The sequence below is a fragment of the Thalassophryne amazonica genome, chromosome 7, assembly GCF_902500255.1.
Source record: "Thalassophryne amazonica chromosome 7, fThaAma1.1, whole genome shotgun sequence".
NCBI classification, from domain to species: Eukaryota; Metazoa; Chordata; class Actinopteri; order Batrachoidiformes; family Batrachoididae; genus Thalassophryne; species Thalassophryne amazonica.
The window spans coordinates 78,540,570-78,562,317 of record NC_047109.1 but is presented as its reverse complement, the minus strand read 5'-3'; the positions used below and the strand labels follow the sequence as shown (position 1 = coordinate 78,562,317).

Sequence of the window (21,748 nt, the reverse complement as noted above, 5' to 3'; positions counted from 1 at the left end):
CTTCTAAAAGACTGAAGGAAACACCAAAAAAAAAGAGTGCTTGTCAAAGGGAGAGGTAACGTGAGGGAGGAGACTTCTAAAGGGCACAAAAGATGGATGCCACGTCGCACAGAATGCCTCGCCTCCAACTGACTGTGCCCATGCCCATGAAGACTGGGAAGGTAGGGGACGGTTTTGAACCTTTCTCTCATCCTGATGACGTCTGGCATTGATTCACAGACTCATAAGTTCATAATGGGCGGAGTACATCTATACGTGTTGAAGATAATGACGTTAAGATGATCAATTAATAGGATGAGTTGAACAATGGTGGGCGGGGGGAGCCAGAGGTTGGCACGCTCTGTGTGTGTGTGTGTGTGTGTGTGTGTGTGTGTGTGTGTGTGTGTGTGTGTGTGTGTGTGTGTGTGTGTGTGTGTGTGTGTGTGTGTACACTTAATAGGGTGTGTTTTGGAGCAGGTTATACAGGTGGTTGTTGTGCAGAGCCCTCTGAGCATTGTGTGAGCGTTGGTGTTGGATGGCCCGGGGGCTGCCATTTGCTGTGGGAGGGAGATGGGGTGGGGTTCCAGAGGGTAAGTTGTTTGTGGAAAATCTGGTCTGCTCAGGTGTATACGTGTGTGAGAGATAGTGTTGAGCAGATGCAGTGTGGACAGGGTGAGGTTTGAGCTCTGGGAGGGAGAGAAGGGACTCGATGTCTCTTATATGATCAGCAGGCCTCATTGTGTCTGGTTAAGGAGAATAACTTTTCTTCAGTATTACCTCAAACTTGCTGCCCATGTCACTGTTTCAGACAACGTGGATGTAGATCCTTTATATATATATATATATATATATATATATATATATATATATATATATATATAAAAAACACCTGATGTTTTGATCTCATGACATCCATCACTCACATACAGTATGGTGGTCTCCTCACTTACAGGACTTATTTTTATAGGTTATGGGTCCACATCTGTATTTATTCCATAAACCTGAGGTGGCAATTCTTACAAAAATAAAATTTCCCTTCCTCATTTTTTCACTGGTGCTCCCCCTTTCACCTTCGCAAGCCTCTCACTTCCTCCCGACCTCCTTTCATTTCTTTCTCTCGCCTGTTCAGTCTGTCTTCTCCAAGTATTTTTAAGATCAAATCGTTAATGCTATGAAGGATTCGCACGACAAATTAACCAGCTGCTGTTTGGTTACAACACACACATTATACTTTTCCATCTCTTTTGCATCGTTTGTGTTGGATTTTTTTTTTTCTCTCTTCTTTCCACGTTAGTTTTTTTTTTCCTTCCTGATTTTGTTTTACCTCCCCTAGTACCTTAAAGCTCCATCTTTCATATATATATATATATATATATATATATACGAGGTCTGTCAATAAAGTATAGGTCCTTTTAATTTTTTCAAAAACTATATGGATTTCATTAATATGTTTTTACGTCAGACATGCTTGAACCCTCGTGCGCATGCGTGAGTTTTTCCACGCCTGTCTGTGACGTCATTCGCCTGTGAGCACTCCTTGTGGGAGGAGTCGTCCAGCCCCTCGTCGGAATTCCTTTGTCTGAGAAGTTGCTGAGAGACTGGCGCTTTGTTTGATCAACATTTTTTCTAAACCTGTGAGACACATCGAAGTGGACACGGTTCGAAAATTAAGCTGGTTTTCGGTGAAAATTTTAACGGCTGATGAGAGATTTAAGGTGATACTGTCGCTTTAAGGACTTCCCACGGAGCGAGACGTCGTGCAGCACTCCCAGGCGCCGTCGTCAGCCTGTTTCAAGCTGAAAACCTCCACATTTCAGGCTCTGTTGATCCAGGACGTCGTGAGAGAACAGAGAAGTTTCAGAAGAAGTTGGTTTCAGCATTTTATCCAGATATTCCACTGTTAAAGGAGATTTTTTTAATGAAAGACGTGCGGGCGGATTGCAGCGTCGGCTCGCAGCCGCCGCGACGCTCCGCCACAGGAAAAACACCTCTGTTGGAAGCCTTAAGGATAAGTTGGAACATGTCCAGCTGTTAAACAATTTCTCATATACTCACTCCACTGAAAGCCATCAAAAGCCACCTGGATTTTACAAATGGTTATCAACACGGAGGTGCGCCGGCTGCGTCCCGACGCGTGGACCCGTCCGCACGTCTTTCATTAAAAAAATCTCCTTTAACAGTGGAATATCCGGATAAAATGCTGAAACCGACTTCTTCTGAAACTTCTCTGTTCTCTCATGACGTCTTGGATCAATAGAGCCAAGCCCCACTTGTGTGTGTGGGTGAGTGGTGGGGGACCAAAGATCCCAGGGGCTACATGCGATTTTATCTGCTCTGAGGTTGTCAAAATTAGAGGTCTATGTGTTAAATAAAGTCATAATAACATTCTTACTGGCCAGTCAATTTTTTTTTTTTCCCTGTTTGGAGAACCAACAATGAGGGGGAGGGAGGAGCCATAATTAAACATATAGATGTGTTCAAGTAAATTTTGGAATCGCGCTTCACAAACATGAATAACTGAATGTAATTTCAATTTATTTAAAAGGGACCATGTGCAATTAAAACATAAATGTTACCATCTGATGCACTGCACCAAAGTTAGCCTTAGGCTAATTTGCATCTGCAGTCCCTGAACACAGATAAATATAACACATATAAGAACATCAAACATCACAAATAAATACAACACAACCAGAACGTTAAACATCACTCAACAGATAAAAACATATAGCAACACTATGTATTGTAAATATGTTGCCCCTCATAAGCACACACACACATACATAATGCTACACCCTATGATTTGTGCGGATGGGTGGTTATATGCATCTTTTAATGTAATTTTGACAAATTATTATTTCATCAGTGCCTCTTGACATGAAGAATTTCCACTGGATTGAGCAGCTCAGTTATTTTGATGCCAGACTATAATGTAAACTAAAAGGAAAATGCAGTGCAGATTGTGTTGTGTGTGAAGCAAATAGTGGGTGATTTCTTTGCCACAGGGTGAAAGTGATCGGACTGGACAGTGGAGCGCCTCAGTCGGTGTGTGCACACAGGGCAGTGCGTTTATAGATGCACTGTTCACTGACCGCTTTATATTTTCTCCTGTAGAAATATAACATGTATCCATAATCACATCTGTGGAAGACTCTTGTTACAGCTGCAGACATTAAGGGTCAGGGTGCTCAGAAGCTCCTGTTTCAAGGAACTGTGTTAATCAGCACTAACCTGGAGTACATACTGGTGGTCAGGTCAGAGACCATGCACTGGTGCCACATATTGCTGCATTCGCCTTACTATGGAACCGCCTTGCATCCTGGTTGGCCACCACTCAGACAACCGGTCTATCCCCACCTCCGGAAATTCACTTACCATGATTGTGATGGGACAGGGTATAGATCTGGAGGAATGCAGTACTTCAGTTCTTCTGTATGCAGGTTGAGAGTCACTAGACTACAGTTGGGGCGTCACCTGCTCACAGATGCCTTTTAAAAAAAATACTTCAAATGGATCCAGAGGGAAGCTACAACAGGTGTGTGGTCAGCGTACACAAACTGGGTACTTTTCTAGAACATATAGTTCTGCAACAATCTCAAGCACCTTCCCATGAGAACATAATCAGTCTTTTTAGCTACCACCACTGGTATTAGAAAAGGATGTCAGTTGGTGCTGATCTGGATGCTGAAACCAGGATCCAGTAACTTGTATTTCCCTGCATTTTTCAAAGTCAAGAAGCATTTAGCCAATTTTACTATCAGATCCATGGGGACTGATGCAGTCCTTGTAATCCACCCTGACAGTGTCAGTGGTCACATTGAAATAACCAATGACCTCAGGACGGTCATCTCTTGGGCAGTTGCCAGTGACCGAGCGAAGCTGCGAGGAATGACTCTGCCTTCACTGAGACGTCACTTGCTGCAGTTGGAGAGTAGACAACTGACACAACACCCAAAGAAAGCTTACATCTGAGTATCACTACCGGGGGTTGATGTCTGACACCATCTGAAGGAGTCGGTTCAAAACAGCAACTGCAACTCCCTTAGTACGCTGACCATTGGAATGGCCACACCAAAAGTAGGTACGGTATGTCTGGCGGCTTCCATGTCTGTGAACCTCTGAGAGCACAGCCAGTGAAATGCAGAACTTTCCAACTTCCTTTTGAAAGCAGTGAAGGTTTGTCATCCTTGATGAGCAAAAAGTATGTTCCTTGTGCCCACCCACGAGCCCTCAGATTTCGACCTGGCTGCTTAATCTTCAACACCGCACCAGCCACTACCGCCCAGAATCAAGATCCTTTTTGTAACTAAGACAGTAATGGAATTACTCCATAATGTGTGGAAACTAAAGGTATTTTTCAGTGTTGCTAATCCTGCTACTAGCCCCCCAAAAGGTTATGTGAAGGCTGTAGGGTCACAAACAGCCCCATGTAGGCAGGCTGAACTGTAGTTGATCAATCATTAAAGTGCAGTTAAGTTGTTGGTGGGGACGCTGTAGTACAAATGACCTGGAAATGTAGGGCTGATTTTTAAAACCCAAAAAAAAAACGCTTCTCCCTTCTTTCTCGCAGTTGGCACAACAGATCCAAAATGGATGTGCATGTTGATTTGGCACAGGTTTTACGCTGGATGCCCTTCCTGACACAACTCCACATTACATGGACAATGGTGGTCTTCTACCTTCAACTGTCTGTTTTGGAAACAAGTGCACTGATCACTTCGCTGCCATGCACCCTACTGATTAAAAATAATCCAGGATCCACAATTTCTCCTTAAACCCAAGCCGTCTTTTCTCCCAGATGTTATTGAAATCTGTTCATGTGATGGATGCACAGGCAAACATGGAAGGAAATATTATCTCCTTGGTGGAGGGAATGCAAAGAAAAATCCTCACATTAAATACTGGAACATTTCAAAATTTGCTAGTGTTTTATCATACATAAACCTTTATTCATTTGAGTAGTTTCTCTGATCACTTTTGTCAATGGATTAATCAATTACATAATTGCTGATATCTTCACCTTTTGCATTGATATTTTCTGTTATTTTACATGCCTGTCACATCAGATTGAAGTTGAAAGTAAAATATGAGTCATTGTGCACACTGTCAGCTTTAATTTGATGGTACATTGCATCGGAAAAGTATTCACAGCGCTTCAGTTTTTCCACAGTTTATGTTATAGCCATATTTCAAAATGGATGAAATTCATTTTTTCCTCAAAATTCTACACAATACCCCATAATGACAATGTGAACAAAGTTGTTTTTTGTTTTTTTAGATTTTTCCAGCTGTATTAAAAAAAAAATCACGTGTACATAAGCATTCACAGCCTTTGCCATGAACCTCAAAATTGAACTCAGGTGCGTCCTGTTTCCACTGGTCATCCTTGAGATGTTTCTACAACTTAATTGGAGTCCACATGGGGTAAATTAAGTAGACTGGATATGATTTGGAAAGGTACACACCTGACTATATATAAGGTCCCATAGTTGACAGTGCATGTCAGAGCACAAACCAAGCATGAAGTCAAAGGAATTGTCTGTAGAAATCTGAGACAGGATATTATCTTGAGGCACAAATCTGGGGAAGGGTACAGAAACATTTCTGCTGTTTTGAAGGTTCCAATGAGCACAGTGGCCTCCATCATCCGTAAATAGTAGTTTGGATCAACTAGGACTCTTCCTAGAGCTGGCCACCCATCTAAACTGAGCAATCTGGGGAAAAGGGCCTTGGTCAGGGACGTGACCAAGAACCCAATGGTCACTCGGTCAGAGCTCCAGCATTCCTCTGTGGAGAAAGGTGAACCGTCCAGAAGGACAACCATCTCTGCAGCAATCCACCAATCAGGCCTGTATGGTTGAGTGGCCAGATAGAAGCCACTCCTTAGTAAAAGGCACATGGAAGCCCACCTGGAGTTTGCCAAAAGGCACCTGAAGGACTCTCAGACCATGAGAAACATAATTTTCTGGTCTGATGAGACAAAGATTGAACTCTTTGGCATGAATGCCAGGGATCATGTTTGGAGGAAACCAGGCACCATCCCTACAATGAAGCATGGTGGTGGCAGCATCATGCTGTGGGGATTTTTTTCAATACCAGGAAGTGGGAGACTAGTCAGGATTGAGGGAAAGATGAAAGCAGCAATGTACAGAGACATCCTGGATGAAAACCTGTTCCAGAGCGCTGTTGACCTCAGACTGGGGTGACAGTTCATCTTTCAGCAGGACAATGACCCTAAGCACACAGCCAAGATATCAAAGGAGTGGCTTCAGTACGATTCTTTGAATCTCCTTGAGTGGCCCAGCCAGAGCCCAGACCTGAATCTGATTTAACATCTCTGGAGAGAACTGAAAATGGCTGTGCACTTACGCTCCCCATCCAACCTGATGGAGCTTGAGAGGTGCTGCAAAGAGAAATGGGCAAAACTGCCCAAAGATAGGTGCACCAAGCTTGTGACATCATATTCAAGGCTTGAGGCTGTAATTGCTGCCGAGGTGCATCAACAAAGTATTGACCAAAAATCTTATTTCATGTTGTCATTATGGGGTATTGTGTGTAGATGTTTGGGGGTAAAAATGAATTTCATCCATTTTGGAATAAGGCTGTAACATAAAATGTGGAAAAAGTGAAGAGCTGTGAGTACTTTCCAGATGCACTGTACAACTACATCCACATTGAGTAAATGGTGGAATTACAGCACATTTGTCTTGGATGCACAGTTTTTAAGGGCCCAAATTTGGTTGCAGAGCTAATTCATGGCACAGATGTGTTATTGCTTGATCAAGTCAGTTAAAAAACAAACATAAAGGTCCAGGCTTAATATCAAGTGTCACTTGTTGATTGGAGTTCAGTTAAATCAGTCACTTTAAAAAAATAGAGCTTTTGACAGTTTTTTTTTTAATCTGGAGTAAGTCTTCCAGAGTGAAAGAGATTAAAGGTATTCAGTCAATAAGACAAATGTATGATTGTCTTACAAAAATAAACAAGTTGACTGTCAATAAGAGATAGTTTCACTTTAGTTTTCAAATTTAATTAAAATTTATGAAGGGCTTTCAAGTCACGCACTCAAAAAAATTATCTAAAATTTTTATCTATTATTACAGTTTTTTTTACACTTAAACAAGCAACTAAGGCTACGGCCACATGAAAAGACAAAACACACTGGAAAGCTCTGTCAAGAGCATGTCAAGGAAAAATACCACAATAAAATACCTGTGATTGTGTGGACAGGTCCTAAAACACAAAATTTTAAATGAAAATTCCAGGAAAAATAAACAAGAACATTGTAACCCACAATTTCAATGCTAAAAATTAGAAATACATTAAAATAATCTGAAATAAAACCCTTCAGTAATACTTGTCAAACTGTTTCCTGAAGTTGGAGCACAATACTGACTCCTTTTTCACCCTGGGTGGGAACATACCAGAGCAGCACCCTGAGACTGCAGGGTACATGGTGCTCGCCACCAAATAACAGGTTAAGCAAGATAAGGAGGAGCGCAACCACACAGTGTTTTATAAGTTAAGAGCTAAGCCTGAAACTCTGCCCTCACATAATCGGGTAGCCAGCGACGAGACTCTGGCACTGAGGGTATCGGGTCAGAAACTCTTATTTGCTGTGTTCTGGATCACTTGAAGACCCCAAATAAGCCATTAAATAAAACATTACAGTACTTGATTCTGGAAGATACAAAAACTTGAATCAGTGTCTCTGTTTCAGCCACAGACTGAAATGGTCTCATCACTGGAATGTTGGGCAAATAAAAACAGGCATTCCACAACTTGAATATGTAAATCAAACAAGGACTGATCAAAAATCATGATGTCTCTTCAGATGATCTTGGGGTACTGCTGAAATGACTTTGTGTCAAAGGAACGGTTACTTACGAAGACTCAGATGAGGAGTGTCACTTGCATTGAGTGTGTATCACCTGCGGGATTTTGGACATGTAGTGTGATTCTCTGTGCATGATCCAACATGCAGGGGCCTTGGAGTGCTTTCGCACCTACCTTATTTGCACTTTGGACTGTAAAGTTTGGTCCGAACCAAAATACCAGCTGTGAAACCTACCTTAGACCACAGTCCAGACCAAATGACCAAAAAATAAAAGATCTGGTCTCTGTCCGGATCAAACTGAACCATGGTCCAGTGCATTTGCAATGAGAAAAAAGTTTTTAGATAGTTCAGACTTTTGGTTTGATTACAGGAATTTGAAACAAGTTATCAAAACATACAATTATTTTACCTTATTAATGATAAAACAACATCCGTTTTGTCCTTGTCACTGCAGCTGGTGGTAAAAGTAAAAAAAAATCTAACTTTTGATGGCAAGTGCCATCACGTGCCAATGGTAAAAATACCATAACAATAATAGTGTAGTTACAACGAATGGAATCCATTCATTTTTCTCTGTTCAAACGAAACTATACACTAAACTGACAACGAGCTGATGTCAGATGCAAGCACATCTACAAACCAATAAATGCCAAGTAGGGGGTCATGCTGCCGACGTAGATGATGTAGGTATGTTTTTTAGTCCGACTGTCGCATTGCATTGTGAAACCAAACAAACCGCACCAAATGTATACAAACGTGAATGTTGGTTCAGACCTTGTTCCAGACTTTCATGTGTGAATACATCCTTAGTGCTGAAGTCCCCAAGTGCTTGGAAAAGCCCAATGGAACACCCACATTTCACCTGGCTGCAGCATACAGCTGATTAGTTTTGAGAGGTGGGGATGGTTCAACTGTCCACCTGTGTGGCTGCCATCCAAGAGCGCTTCTGTGGTGTGGTGAATGAGTCGCAACGTACCAGACTTGATTAAGAAATAGCGTAAAATGATCGAATAAACTTTGCCTAGTAGGACTAATAGTCATCGCCTCAGTTTTGTCAGAATCTAAAATTACAAAATTAGATCAGGCCCCAGCTAGGACCTAATGAGACGCCTTACCTGCAAAAACAGGCATGTACAGCTATAATTAGCTTTAACAGGCTGATCATCTGCTGCTCCTTTTCTTCATGCAGGTGGTGATGTCTCCAGGAGAGGACGGTTTAATTGGGATACCTTTCCCAGAGCACAGTAACGAGCTGTTGTGCCACCTCAATCACCAGAGGAGGGCAGGACTCCTGTGTGACCTCACGCTGACATCAGGAGGGGCGCGCTACCCTACTCACCGCTCTGTCATGGCTGCCGTCAGCCTTTACTTCCGTCGGCTGTTCGGGGCAGAAGAGGGTGGTGGAGAAGGTGGAGGAGGCTTCAGTGTGTGCCAGCTGGACTGGGTGGCACCTGATGCTCTGGACGCCCTCCTGGAGTTTGCCTACACTGCCACGCTGACTATCCCGAGCTCAGGAATGAGAGATGTGCTCAGAGGGGCTCAACTTCTGGGCATCCAGTGTGTAGCCGATGCATGTCGAGACATCCTGGGGGAGACAGCAGAGGGAGAAGGGGATGCCTCAGAGGAACAGCAAGTCCAACAGCCATTGAATGAAAGAATGCCAGAGAGACAGAGTGGGGTAGAGAAAGGATCTCGAAGGAAAACTGACAAAAAGAAGATGAAAAAAGTTGGACCACATCACATCACTACCTCAACTTTAAACCCACCGCCTGCTTCTCCTGTGTCTCACCCATCACCTGCACCTGATAGCCTCCACTCTCGGCCATCTACACAACCCCCTAGCCCCGAGCGGGCGGAGCTGCATTCCAAAGGGGGGCATAATGGGGATTCAAGGGCAATCGCACAGCCAGGAAGGGGGACCACGCCAAATGGTGGGGTCTTACACTGGCTGCAGGAGCTTCCACGCTCAGCCCATCCTGCCCGTGCTCCACCCTCAAATGTCAAGCTGTCAGAGGATGAGGAGATGGAGGTGTTTGGTGAGGAGGGTATCCCAATGGGAAGTACTTCCATACCTACCATTGTAGCTGAGCGAGGATCAGCGGCATCCACGGCAGGAGGGGGGCGGAAAAGAAAGTCTCAGACACCCCAGCAGTGTCCGGTCTGTCAGAAGATTATCCACGGAGCAGGAAAACTGCCCCGACATATGAGGACACACACGGGAGAGAAACCCTTCCAGTGCTCCGCCTGTGGGGTTCGCTTCACCCGGTATGGAAACCTCTCATGCACCTTTTAAAACAGTTTATGGGTGCTTCTTAGACTACGGGCACTTATTATGTCCTTTGATCATATTGTATGAAAAACAGAAAAAAGGGGAAATTTCACACTTTTATAGTTATCTTTACAATGAAAGTGTGTTAAGAAATTTGTTCTAGTAGTCTGTGATGACTTTTTCACCTTTTTTCAGCATCATTATATGCAAATATTGCCGTTTTGTGCTTGTCCCACACCCAGACTTTTGATCTTCAATGATAAAAATGAATGGTAAAGAAACGTTTTTTCTAATGTTTTAAAATATCTCTGAATAAAATACGTATCAGTAAAATAATCAAAACATAATTTGGGTATTCAATGTCATACAACTGTTGTGATTTTTTTAAACAAAATGTAGTTGTCCCACACTATTGCCGTAATTTCCACCACAACACTGTAATGTCCCTTTAAACAGTTTGTATGAAAGATTGTTTGGGTAGTTTCTATGGAGATAAACAGTGACATCAGAGCACATGTATATAACGCCAAATCACAACAAACAGTTGCCCCAAGGCACTTTATATTGTAAGGCAATGGTGTGGTGGAAATTACATTTACAAGGCCAATAGTGCCCATAGTTAAAGAATCACCCTTATACAGTCACTCATCTCACCATTTTGCCTCATTTTTTTCTTTCTCATCTCCTTAGGAATGACAAGTTGAAGATCCACATGAGGAAACATACAGGGGAGCGTCCATACCCCTGCCCCCACTGTCCCGCCCGGTTTCTCCACTCATATGACCTCAAAAACCACCTGTCCCTCCACAGTGGGGCGCGACCCTTCGAGTGCCCACTCTGCCACAAGGCCTTTGCTCGAGAGGACCACCTCCAGCGTCACCGCAAGGGACACAGCTGCCTGGAGCTACGCACACGACGGCCGCGACACGGGCCTGAGCTTATGGAAGAGGCAAGAGGGGATGGAGGCAGGCGGGAGCAGGCTAACCCTCTGGATCCGCTATCCTTGCAGGGGCACTCCTCAGCATTCCTCCCACACACTGTGCTGGATGCAGCAAGAGCGTCCGGTCCTCCGTTGATGTTTCCTGTGGAGGTGGAGAGAGAGCGTTCTCTTGCCTTTCAGGCTCTGGCTCAGCTTGGGCCTCACAGGCTGTCCGGATACCCCGGCCTGTTCCTGCGCAGTCTGGAGCTGCGAGAGGCCAGAGAGGCAGAGGAGGAGGATCCAGGAGGAACCCACTCACCAGCTGCGCAGCGTGATCGATGGGCAGATGAAATGGGGGAAGAAAGTGGAGAGAAAGCAGAGGAAGAAGATGAGTAAAAATGTTTGTGTGGTAAAACATACACATATTTAAAAAAAGTCTCAGGTGGCTGGACTAAGTTTATGTTAAAAAAAGAAAGCGCTTTAAAGAAATTCTGAAAAGAAAAAAATGGAAAACGGGTTTCTGAAATATTTTAATTGTTTGTTGCCTGGCTCTTGGCACTTGATTTGTTAAATTTTATTTGCTGTATTCTGGTGTGACCTGTTTTTATTTCTTTTTCTGTGTAGACATGGAAGATGATTGTGTGGGTTTGTGGGATGCTTTTTTCACTATGCAAACTAAAATCAGGAGCCGATAAACAGAGTGCTATTTGCTGATTTCTATTTTGGTTACAATAAAATAATGTTTTGATTCAGGCACAAACAAAAGTCACATCACCTCACAAGCATTTGTATGCCCACTGCCCTCTACTGGAAGTCGGTGGAAATGCAGTATAATTATTCAAACTGGTTCTGCGTGTTTGAAGCAATAATGCTTTTTATGTCTTTATCATTAGTGATACAATCTTTATTTTGATTTGGTGCTTTTACCAAAGATTTTTTTTCTTGAATTCTAAGTTAAGTGGAGAGGGTGATTTATAGCCAATGTTGCGCTACTGCCCAGCAAACACACTACATAAATGCAACGTTGTATTGTGTTGAGGTGTAACATTGCCACAGCATCATTCTGTAGATCCCCAGCAACGTTGCTACAATGTTGATGACCAAACGTATACATGTTCATGTAGTTCTGAGCCTTTTTTTTTTTTTTTGTCACTGACAGCCATGGTGGAGCAGTGGTAAGACATTTGACTGACATGTGAGGGGACGCTGGTTCAGTCCTGGCTGGGGGGGGATGGAAGATGTCCCATGGCTTTCAACATATTTGAATTAAACCTATTAAATATCTTCCAGTAAAACACTGGTTCCACTTATTCATCCTACAATGTTGTAACATTGTTGCAGGGAGTCTACACATATACATTGTGGCAACGTCACTTTCAAACGTAGTCATTACTAAAAAAAAAAAAGTGATGTTGTGACAATGTAGCATTGTTTGCTGGGTGTTTGATCGCCTTGAGAAAAGCGCTGCTTCCATGTCTGTATATAATGCTTGACCAAAAGAGACAAAGTCTGGGTCAAAAGATACATATTGCGTTCAATGCACTCATCTGGGTTTCTTGTTTGGAAAAAAAAAACAAAAGTAAAGTAAAGAAAGGGGCAGTGATGGAAGAATTGAGATGGCTTGCTCCCTTTTCCCCTTTTATTTATTTATTTATTGTTATTTATTGTGGTTCTTCTGCTGAAATTCTTTGTGAGACCTAATTCTGGAGTGGACCCAGTCTCCTCAGGGCCTCACCTCTTATGCAAGTAGATGCACTGTGCTTAAAAAAAAATAAGAGGAGGAAAAAAAAAATCAGCATCTATATTTACCTAAATAGCTTTTGTGGGCTTTCCATTGGCGGTTCTTCCTCATACGCACTCTTTGCACATTTAACCCCATCAGGTACAGCAGTAACAGGCATATTCCATCTTCCGGTGATACATAGAAGGGAACAAAGCAAAGAAATAAAGAGAAATAAGTGAAACACATTTATTTTATTGTTTGACAGTTTCTGTATGTTTTTATTTTTTTCAATTTCACAGTACTGTGTCATATACTTCTGGATTGACCACATCTTTGTCTAAGGTGTTGTGATGTTTTTGACTTTCCTCTTGCATTTTGGACCAAATTCTTTTTGAAATCCATCATGCTTAATCACGTTAGATAGCTGGGGACCATCCGTAGCCTTTGAAGTGCCGGTATTGTGACTTTTTTTTTTTAAAGAGTGTGTCAGTGTTGTTTAGATTTTTCTAAACTCTAAACAGTCCTTCCAACCCACATTCCCGTCTGTCAAGCAACAAGCTATCCCAGAATGTAATGACATTACAATAACTATTTTAGACCACCTACTCTACTTGGCTGTAGTCATCAGAATAGTTTCCCTAAATGCTGCATCACCATAACTTCAGCTGAAGACAAAAGCAATAGTGCAGAATGTACAAACCACCTTATTTAAAAAAAAAAAAAAAAAAAAACCCTCCCAGGTTTTTATACACACACACAAGTTACAGCCACAATCATAAAGAGCAGTGTTGCCAGATTTCCAAACAAGCAGCAATCGAACATGTAAAAAAACTAAAGACTCGGGTTCAGAGAGCGTGACAGCACTTCATACAAATACATTTTGTGAGATTCAGCGATATTTGATCAGTTCTGACCAAAATTGAACCACTTTATGCTTGACTAACACACCACCCTTACACCATGTTTTATCCTTACTGGCTAAGAACTGTTTGAGTTAAATAAGACCTTGTCTTTGACTTTTTGAGGTTACCCAAAGCCAAAGGTCATGGGACCAATAGAAAGGTGATGTATGACATCATATTAGAGTTTTAATAGCAACTAAGTGTATGAATTGAATTAGCCATTCTGAATAAAAGCGCTGGGCAGAAAAAATGTGACTTTGGGCTATGATTTTACCCATAAAAAAAAAAAAAAAAAAAAACGTAAAAAAATGTTTTGCCCTCAACTGACCCTTAATCATTCCACCAGGTTTGGTCCAGTCTGAGAGATTTTGTTCATGCACAAATGCGCGGACACATAGGACCACAACATAGGGCACACAAGCTTTGCTGCAAAAGTCTGCGACTTTGTTATTCAATAAATTAAGTATACATGCATTAAACTTCAAACTTACTAATGGTATTCAACATATTGTTTGAGGTCCAGCTTTAGATGTTCTGCTAAAAAAATTGAGGACTTGGGCTTATCAAGCAGCAAACATACATTTTGTCCAAAAATAAGTTTCTGCCATTCTTAACTCACATCTTCATCTTTACTGATGAATAGCCACCAACCCGGCTGCTGGTTTACACACCATCTATGTAAAATGCATCAGTAAGCAGTATGGGTTTATTAGTCCTGTTTTTTCCTGTTAATTAAATTTAGATAGCAAAGAAATGAGTGTCCTTTCAAACTCCTAGTTTTTGATGGAGGTTTTTACATTTTTTTTGGTAATTTAGGAAGAAAATGTTAAATTAAGCATATTGCCAACTATAACAAGCCTTCCATCACACAAATCCATTAAAATGCTCAGGGTTGTTTGATTGTTGTTTAATTTTCACAGTGCTGGCACTTTAAGGCTGGTGTCAGGGTGTTATAGTCTTTGTCACAAACTGCTTTAAATGCCAGGTGCTTGTTTTTCTCACCTGTCCAAACCCAGGTGCTCAGAATGTGCTTCAGCACTCGTGCTGTTCAGAACCTAAACCATCTGCTTATTGCCATGCAGAAAAAAAAAAATATATCTATTTTCACTCACTTTTTGCACTATGAGATTTGAGACCTTGGAGCCTTTTTGTCTGCAGTACAATATGTACCTCATTCACTCACTCTACACCATTTAAGATTGTGATTGCATTATAAAATACTTCTTTAAAGCCCAGAAACATTCAGTACTCTTCCTCCTGCATATTAGTACAGTTATAGCAAAATGTAATATATTGGAATGAAGTTGCCTTAGGTTTTGTTTTTGTGCTGCAACTATTCTCAGGAAATCTTGAGCAATGCACTAAATTATACAAAATATCTGAATGGGAAGAAATTGTTTGGTGTTGCAGAGTTGCTGTCACCCTTCATGCAAATATATCAGCAGTCTAAAAGCTAATAAATAAAACCAGTTTTTTTGATAATGGCAGTGACACCTGTTGGCTGTGCATGTGAAGGGTGTCGGTGCTCGCAGTCGCCACTCTGTGAATGAATGAGGGTTCACTGATGCCAGCTGTGAAACGTGTTTTTCTGTCTGAGCTGTTTGTATTCTCGGCTTTGGTTAAGGGACACGGGGTCGAGGTGTAAGGCCCCGCTATCAGGGATATGTTTTTGTCTTTCAGTTTTTAGCGGAACTTTTCAGAGATATGACTTCCATTTTTCCCTATCAACTGTTTCAGTTATGGTCAAGAGAAAAAATAAAGATATGTTGGCGTGCTGCCGTCTGCTTTCCATTGTTGTCTTTAAAATTTAACTTTGACCTTTTGTAATGTGTTAACATCATTGTCACAGTTCATGATGAGCCAGGTGCCAATTTTAACCTAATCTCTTCCACGTAAGGGGACTAAATGAGCTAAAAGGATTAATAAATGGAATAGTTTTGACTATGTTGAATGTTGGGTCTCCAAAGTAATGCTGAAACAAGGTCAACCTCCATTGGATTCTGTGATAAATGTTACATCGTAACAAGATAAAAGCACAGCAGATGGCACAAGCTATTCCTTTTTAAAACCCTATTAGTTCAACCAGTAATTCACAGTTGTATGTAAAAGTTTGGGCACCCCTAATGATTTCCAAGATTTTCCTTTATAAATCATTGATTGTTTGGATCAGCAATTTCAGTTAAATATATCATATAGCAGACAAACACAGTGATATTTGAGAAGTGAAATGAAGTTTATAGGATTTACAGAAAATGTGCAATAATTCTTTAAATAAAATTAGGCAGGTGCATAAATTTGGGCACCCCAACAGAAAAAAATACATCAATATTTAGTAGATCCTCCTTTTGCAGAAATAGCCTCTATAGCTTCCAATGAGAGTCTGGATTCTGTTTGAAGGTATTTTGGACAGAACATTTGGTCAGATAGTCCAAACTATACCTTTTTGGAATTATGATCAGACAAATAATGTGGTATAGTTTTCAACATGATTGGAGCATTTTTAAATTTTGACCCCTGTGTAATTCTTTATTGACCCCTATAGTTCATTAGAAGTCAGCTCCAGGATGGCTCCATATCTGAAAACAAACATTAGTTAATTTACAATATGTGTGCCAAATTCCATGTTTTTAATCACAAAATGAACACTTGTTTTGCCATGCCGCCCCACTAATTCAGGTGTGCAACCAGTCAAATACTGACACCTGAATGAGATAATACCACTCCCACAACTGCATACCATTGCCTCATTGATTGTCCAAAGCATACTTTTATGGCATCTTTATCACACAAATAATGTATATTTTCAATTTGATTGGAGTATTTTTAAATGTTGACTCCTATGTAATCCTTCAATGACCCCTACCTGGCCATAGCTACCACCATACATATTTTTATCTAGTAACTTCAGCTGGTCTCACAAAATGTGGTTTAAATGGGAAATATAAAATACAATTGCTTTACAGTTTGCCTGTTAACACAGACGCTTATCTTACCGTCCTATACAGTGGCATGTACAACCCCTGGCAAAAATTATGGAATCACCGGCCTCAGAGGATGTTCATTCAGTTGTTTAATTTTGTAGAAAAAAAGCAGATCACAGACATGACACAAAACTAAAGTCATTTCAAATGGCAACTTTCTGGCTTTAAGAAACACTAAGAAATCAAGAAAAAAAGATTGTGGCAGTCAGTAATGGTTACTTTTTTAGACCAAGCAGAGGAAAAAAATATGGAATCGCTCAATTCTGAGGAATAAATTATGGAATCACCCTGTAAATTTTCATCCCCAAAACTAACACCTGCATCAAATCAGATCTGCTCGTTAGTCTGCATCTAAAAAGGAGTGATCACACCTTGGAGAGCTGTTGCACCAAGTGGACTGACATGAATCATGGCTCCGACATGAGAGATGTCAATTGAAACAAAGGAGAGGATTATCAAACTCTTAAAAGAGGGTAAATCATCACGCAATGTTGCAAAAGATGTTGGTTGTTCAGTCAGCTGTGTCTAAACTCTGGACCAAATACAAACAACATGGGAAGGTTGTTAAAGGCAAACATACTGGTAGACCAAGGAAGACATCAAAGCGTCAAGACAGAAAACTTAAAGCAATATGTCTCAAAAATCAAAAAATGCACAACAAAACAAATGAGGAATGAATGGGAGGAAACTGGAGTCAACGTCTGTGACCGAACTGTAAGAAACCGCCTAAAGGAAATGGGATTTACATACAGAAAAGCTAAACAAAAGCCATCATTAACACCTAAACAGAAAAAAACAAGGTTACAATGGGCTAAGGAAAAGCAATCGTGGACTGTGGATGACTGGATGAAAGTCATATTCAGTGATGAATCTCGAATCTGCATTGGGCAAGGTGATGATGCTGGAACTTTTGTTTGGTGCCTTTCCAATGAGCTTTATAAAGATGACTGCCTGAAGAGAACATGTAAATTTCCACAGTCATTGATGATATGGGGCTGCATGTCAGGTAAAGGCACTGGGGAGATGGCTGTCATTACATCATCAATAAATGCACAAGTTTACGTTGATATTTTGGACAATTGAAATGATGTTTGGGGATGATGAAATCATTTTTCAAGATGATACTGCATCTTGCCATAGAGTAAAAACTGTGAAAACATTCCTTGCAAAAAGACACATAGGGTCAATGAGCAGATGTGATTTGATGCAGGTGTTAGTTTTGGGGATGAAAATTTACAGGGTGATTCCATAATTTTTTCCTCAGAATTGAGTGATTCCATATTTTTTCCCTCTGCTTGGTCTAAAAAAGTAACCATTACTGACTGCCGCAATTTTTTTTTTCCTGATTTCTTATAGTGTTTCTTAAAGCCAGAAAGTTGCCATTTGAAATGACTTTAGTTTTGTGTCATGTCTGTGATCTGCTTTTTTTCTACAAAATTAAACAACTGAATGAACATCCTCCGAGGCCGGTGATTCCATAATTTTTGCCAGGGGTTGTAAGTGGTGTTTAATCAATAATTTTAAAAAGTTTATTTAGTTTGTGAAGTAAACGTACACGTTTAACTCTTATCTTATCCTGTGCAATAACATTAATTTGCAAGTCAGCCCATGACTATAGCCACTTTTCCACTACAAAGCACCAGCACTACTCGGCTCTACTCGGTTTGGTTCCAAGCGCGAGCTTTTCTACTGCAAATAGTACCTCTTCAATGTGGGCGGGGTCAGCAAAACAAACTGCAGTGACGTCGTTTTATACGCGACACAAACATAAACAATGGCGAACTCGGTGTGTTTACTGCTGTGAGTTTTTAAGAGAAAGTTGCTGGCGGCGAGAAAAACACGCTTGAGACGTACAGAAGACTTTGGGAATTCATATGAAGACGAGAAGATACAAGTTGCTTGAGATGAAGAGGCAAAGCATGACGGTAAGCTAATCGTTAGCTTCCTAAACTCGTAAATAATAACTGCAGGCTGTCGCTATTAACTATTAAAATTGTGGCTGTCAAAGCGTTAATTTACATTAATTACAATACCTATCACACCTTCAGTCACAGTGACTTGTCAGTGACTTGGTCTGTAAATAAAGACGCGTTTCTGAGCAATAAACGTGTTAATGTCCATGCTTTTTTTTTTCCCCAAAGTAACTTGCTTTGATAACTTACTGTTAAATCTCAAATGTGGGAGTTTGTGCATTTACTGACGTTCACGCACAAAATGTTGATTCGGTTTTAATGACCGTTAATTAACGTCGTCACTGAACTCGAACAGGCTTAAAACACATTAAAAACGTTTGTTTTTCATCCAGATTTTAATGTTCAATGGACAAATTTAAAATATTAAGTCTAATAAGATAATTATTAAAGGAGTCATATTGTGCAGAAAGAATCAGCCTCCAAACTCCCACAATTGTTTTTAGAGACATTCTTTATATCCTTTTATTGTCATTGTACACATAAATACAATGAAATTTGTCTGCATTTAACCCATCCAAATTACACTTAGACAGTTCTCCCAATTTAAGACCAATTTACAGCTTAATACCTCCTTGATATGTAATAAAAATAACCCTGATCCTTTTTTACCTGAATATTAAATGCCCCAAACACACAGATCTGAGGTTTTTTAAAATATATCTGCAATTAAATGATTCATTTAGATTAACTAATCACAAACCCTGTAATCACATTATTTTTTTAATAACCTGACAGCACTAATTAAAATATGTATGCTGTATGTGTGTGTTTCAGATGGTTTTCTCAGTCACCGCTGCGGAGGTTCATGCCACAGAATGGGACACCTTTGTCATCATGTTATACACCAGTTATGTTTCACTGTGAATTTTTAATAAATTTTTGTACTTTTTGCTAAAATGTCTCCACTTTTGTGTAACATCATTTTGATTTGTAAAAGTTACCAAGGTTTACTGATTTAAAGGCTAACAGTTTGAAAAGCTGTTTAAGCATAATCCAGTAGTAAAATAAGTTTTACATTTAATGGGGTCATAAATGTAACAGACAGTAAAACTGGTTCAAAATTCCTTGATGTAATGTGCCTTCACTGAAGTGACTAAACCTTTTTGTTTATGTTAAATACCATTTGGTAAAATCTCAGTTTAGACATGATTATTCCAGCATCTGTGTAAAGATTCAGCCAGGTGTAGTGTCCAGTGTCTTCTGGAGCAGCAAAAACCCAAATTAAAAATTCTTAGAAATGAACCAAAATGTTTTTTACTGTTGACTCAGAATGAAATGACAAATTATGATACAGTCACATGAGTCAAATTGTTTACTGCAACAAAGAAGAGCAAATACACACACATAAAAAAGCAACACAAACTATACAAAAGTTTCATGTGTCTGTAGTCTGGATTGGGGGCGCAGGTCTCATGCCCCGGTCATGCATCGCATGCACAAGGTCACCCAGCATGCCAAGATATGCCTGATTAAATGCAGCATCCACCACCGTTGCTTCCTCAAGGATCAGCCAGATGTGTCGATCACACTGAACCCAGTTCAGCTTCAGCCTCAACGTCACTCAAGATGGTGAGATTCTCCTGCTGGAACAGGCTCCCTTTATCTCTTGCCTGGACAATAATGAAGGTAGAAATGGGAAAGAAAGTTAAAAAATAAATAAAACCTTCAGTCTCTGTATGATCATTCCCCAGAGTTTCAGTTATCTTGGTCACTTTGCATAAAAATTATGTACTTTCAAAATTATCCTCCAACAAATCAGATCATTTGGAGCATCATTTAGAAAGAACATGACTTTTATGCAAAGCGAACACGATTACTGAAACTTTGGGAAAGTTTGTGGGATTTATGACAATATTTATGGGTTCTGGATTTTTTTTGGGGGGGGGGGGTCACCCTGTATATATATATATCGTATTTGGGAAAGTTAAGGTGATGTGAGACACATTGCTGTGTGGTGCTGGACGTTGATACAGATGTTGAAGCTGGTGTTCGAACCCTCCTCGCTTATGGAACTGGATTCTTCAACAAAAACACAAAATGGCGACGTAAAAAAAAAAAAACCACCGTAATGGCACTAAATGAGTCAAATGTACACGTTTGTTGTCTTGCTGACTTGAGGTGTTTTTCTGTCTTAATACTTTAAAGCGGAGCACGGAGTTAGCTAGCTCCCTAGTTAGCAGTCAGCTAGCTCACTGTGTCCGCGTACATGAGACAACGATGTTACTTTAACACAAGTTTAGACTCACAATCTTTGTTAAAGTGTGCTTCCCACCACCAATGGGATAAGGAACGTTAAACGGTGCTTTCAAGCAGACTACAGTCACAAAAACACTTACCATCCGTCGCTTCCAACAAAGCTGTGGCCCAGTTGCGGTCATCCTGCCTCCGAGTGCTCGTCAGTCGGTGTCCGTAAACAGTGTCGACCTACTCCGGTCATTGTGGTCCTTTAATCACTTTTAAGCTTTTTCAGCTGTTCTCTGAGTTGCTGTAATGTCCGGTGAGCCGAGTGCGGCCTCATTTCGGATCGCTTCATCCACCTCTCCGTATTCTTTCCTCCGCCACCAAACATAAACGTCCGCAGCTCATCCACAGGCCACGGTGTGGTTTTGTGTGAGTAAAAAAAAATAAAAAAACAACGCCGTGAAACGAAAGAAAACAAGTCACTGTAACGCCGCTGTGACTATTTAAAAATGGCGGGTTTTGATTTTCCTCTCGGACGGCGCACTCATGACTCGACCAGTGACGACGTTCTCTGACCAATCAGTGGCCGGCAGCCTGATGACGTCACATTTTAGTATCAGCTCGACTCGCTTGGAACCGCTCCCGAGCAGGTACTAAAAAAAGTACCCGGTACCAGATCCTACCCTAATGGAAAAGCAAAAAAACCGAGTAGAGTCGAGCCGAGTAGTGCTACTTTTGTTAAGTGAAAAGCGCCTTATGTCTGTGTTGTAAACTGCACTACTAAAGTTTTTCTTGTCCCAAGTGAAAAGATTAAACCCAAAACATCTAAACCAAGAGTCTAGACTGAAAAAAGTCAAACTTACCTTCTGGTTGTTAACTTTCTAATACTTGAGAAACAAACTTAACAGTTAACCCTCGTCTATCGGTTTAATATAATACAAGGACAATGGTATGTGCCATTAAAGTAAAAAAACAAAAACAACA

At 40.8% G+C, this 21,748-nt stretch overlaps 1 protein-coding gene across 2 annotated transcripts in view; it reads left to right on the top strand.

The window, feature by feature from the left end:
• zbtb7b (zinc finger and BTB domain containing 7B) overlaps nucleotides 1-15,406 on the top strand; it is a 51,907-nt gene extending 36,501 nt beyond the window's left edge. Inside the window, exons 1-3 of one of the 2 annotated variants that reach the window (XM_034174670.1) lie at nucleotides 62-161; nucleotides 9,006-10,081; nucleotides 10,776-15,406. In XM_034174670.1, the coding sequence (XP_034030561.1) occupies nucleotides 93-161; nucleotides 9,006-10,081; nucleotides 10,776-11,400 (1,770 nt within the window). In that variant the 5' untranslated portion in view covers nucleotides 62-92 and the 3' untranslated portion in view covers nucleotides 11,401-15,406. Of the gene's footprint in view, nucleotides 1-61; nucleotides 162-9,005; nucleotides 10,082-10,775 lie in introns of those variants that run through there. The other variant, XM_034174671.1, reaches the window with a different exon arrangement.
• The last annotated feature ends 6,342 nt before the right edge of the window (nucleotides 15,407-21,748 follow it).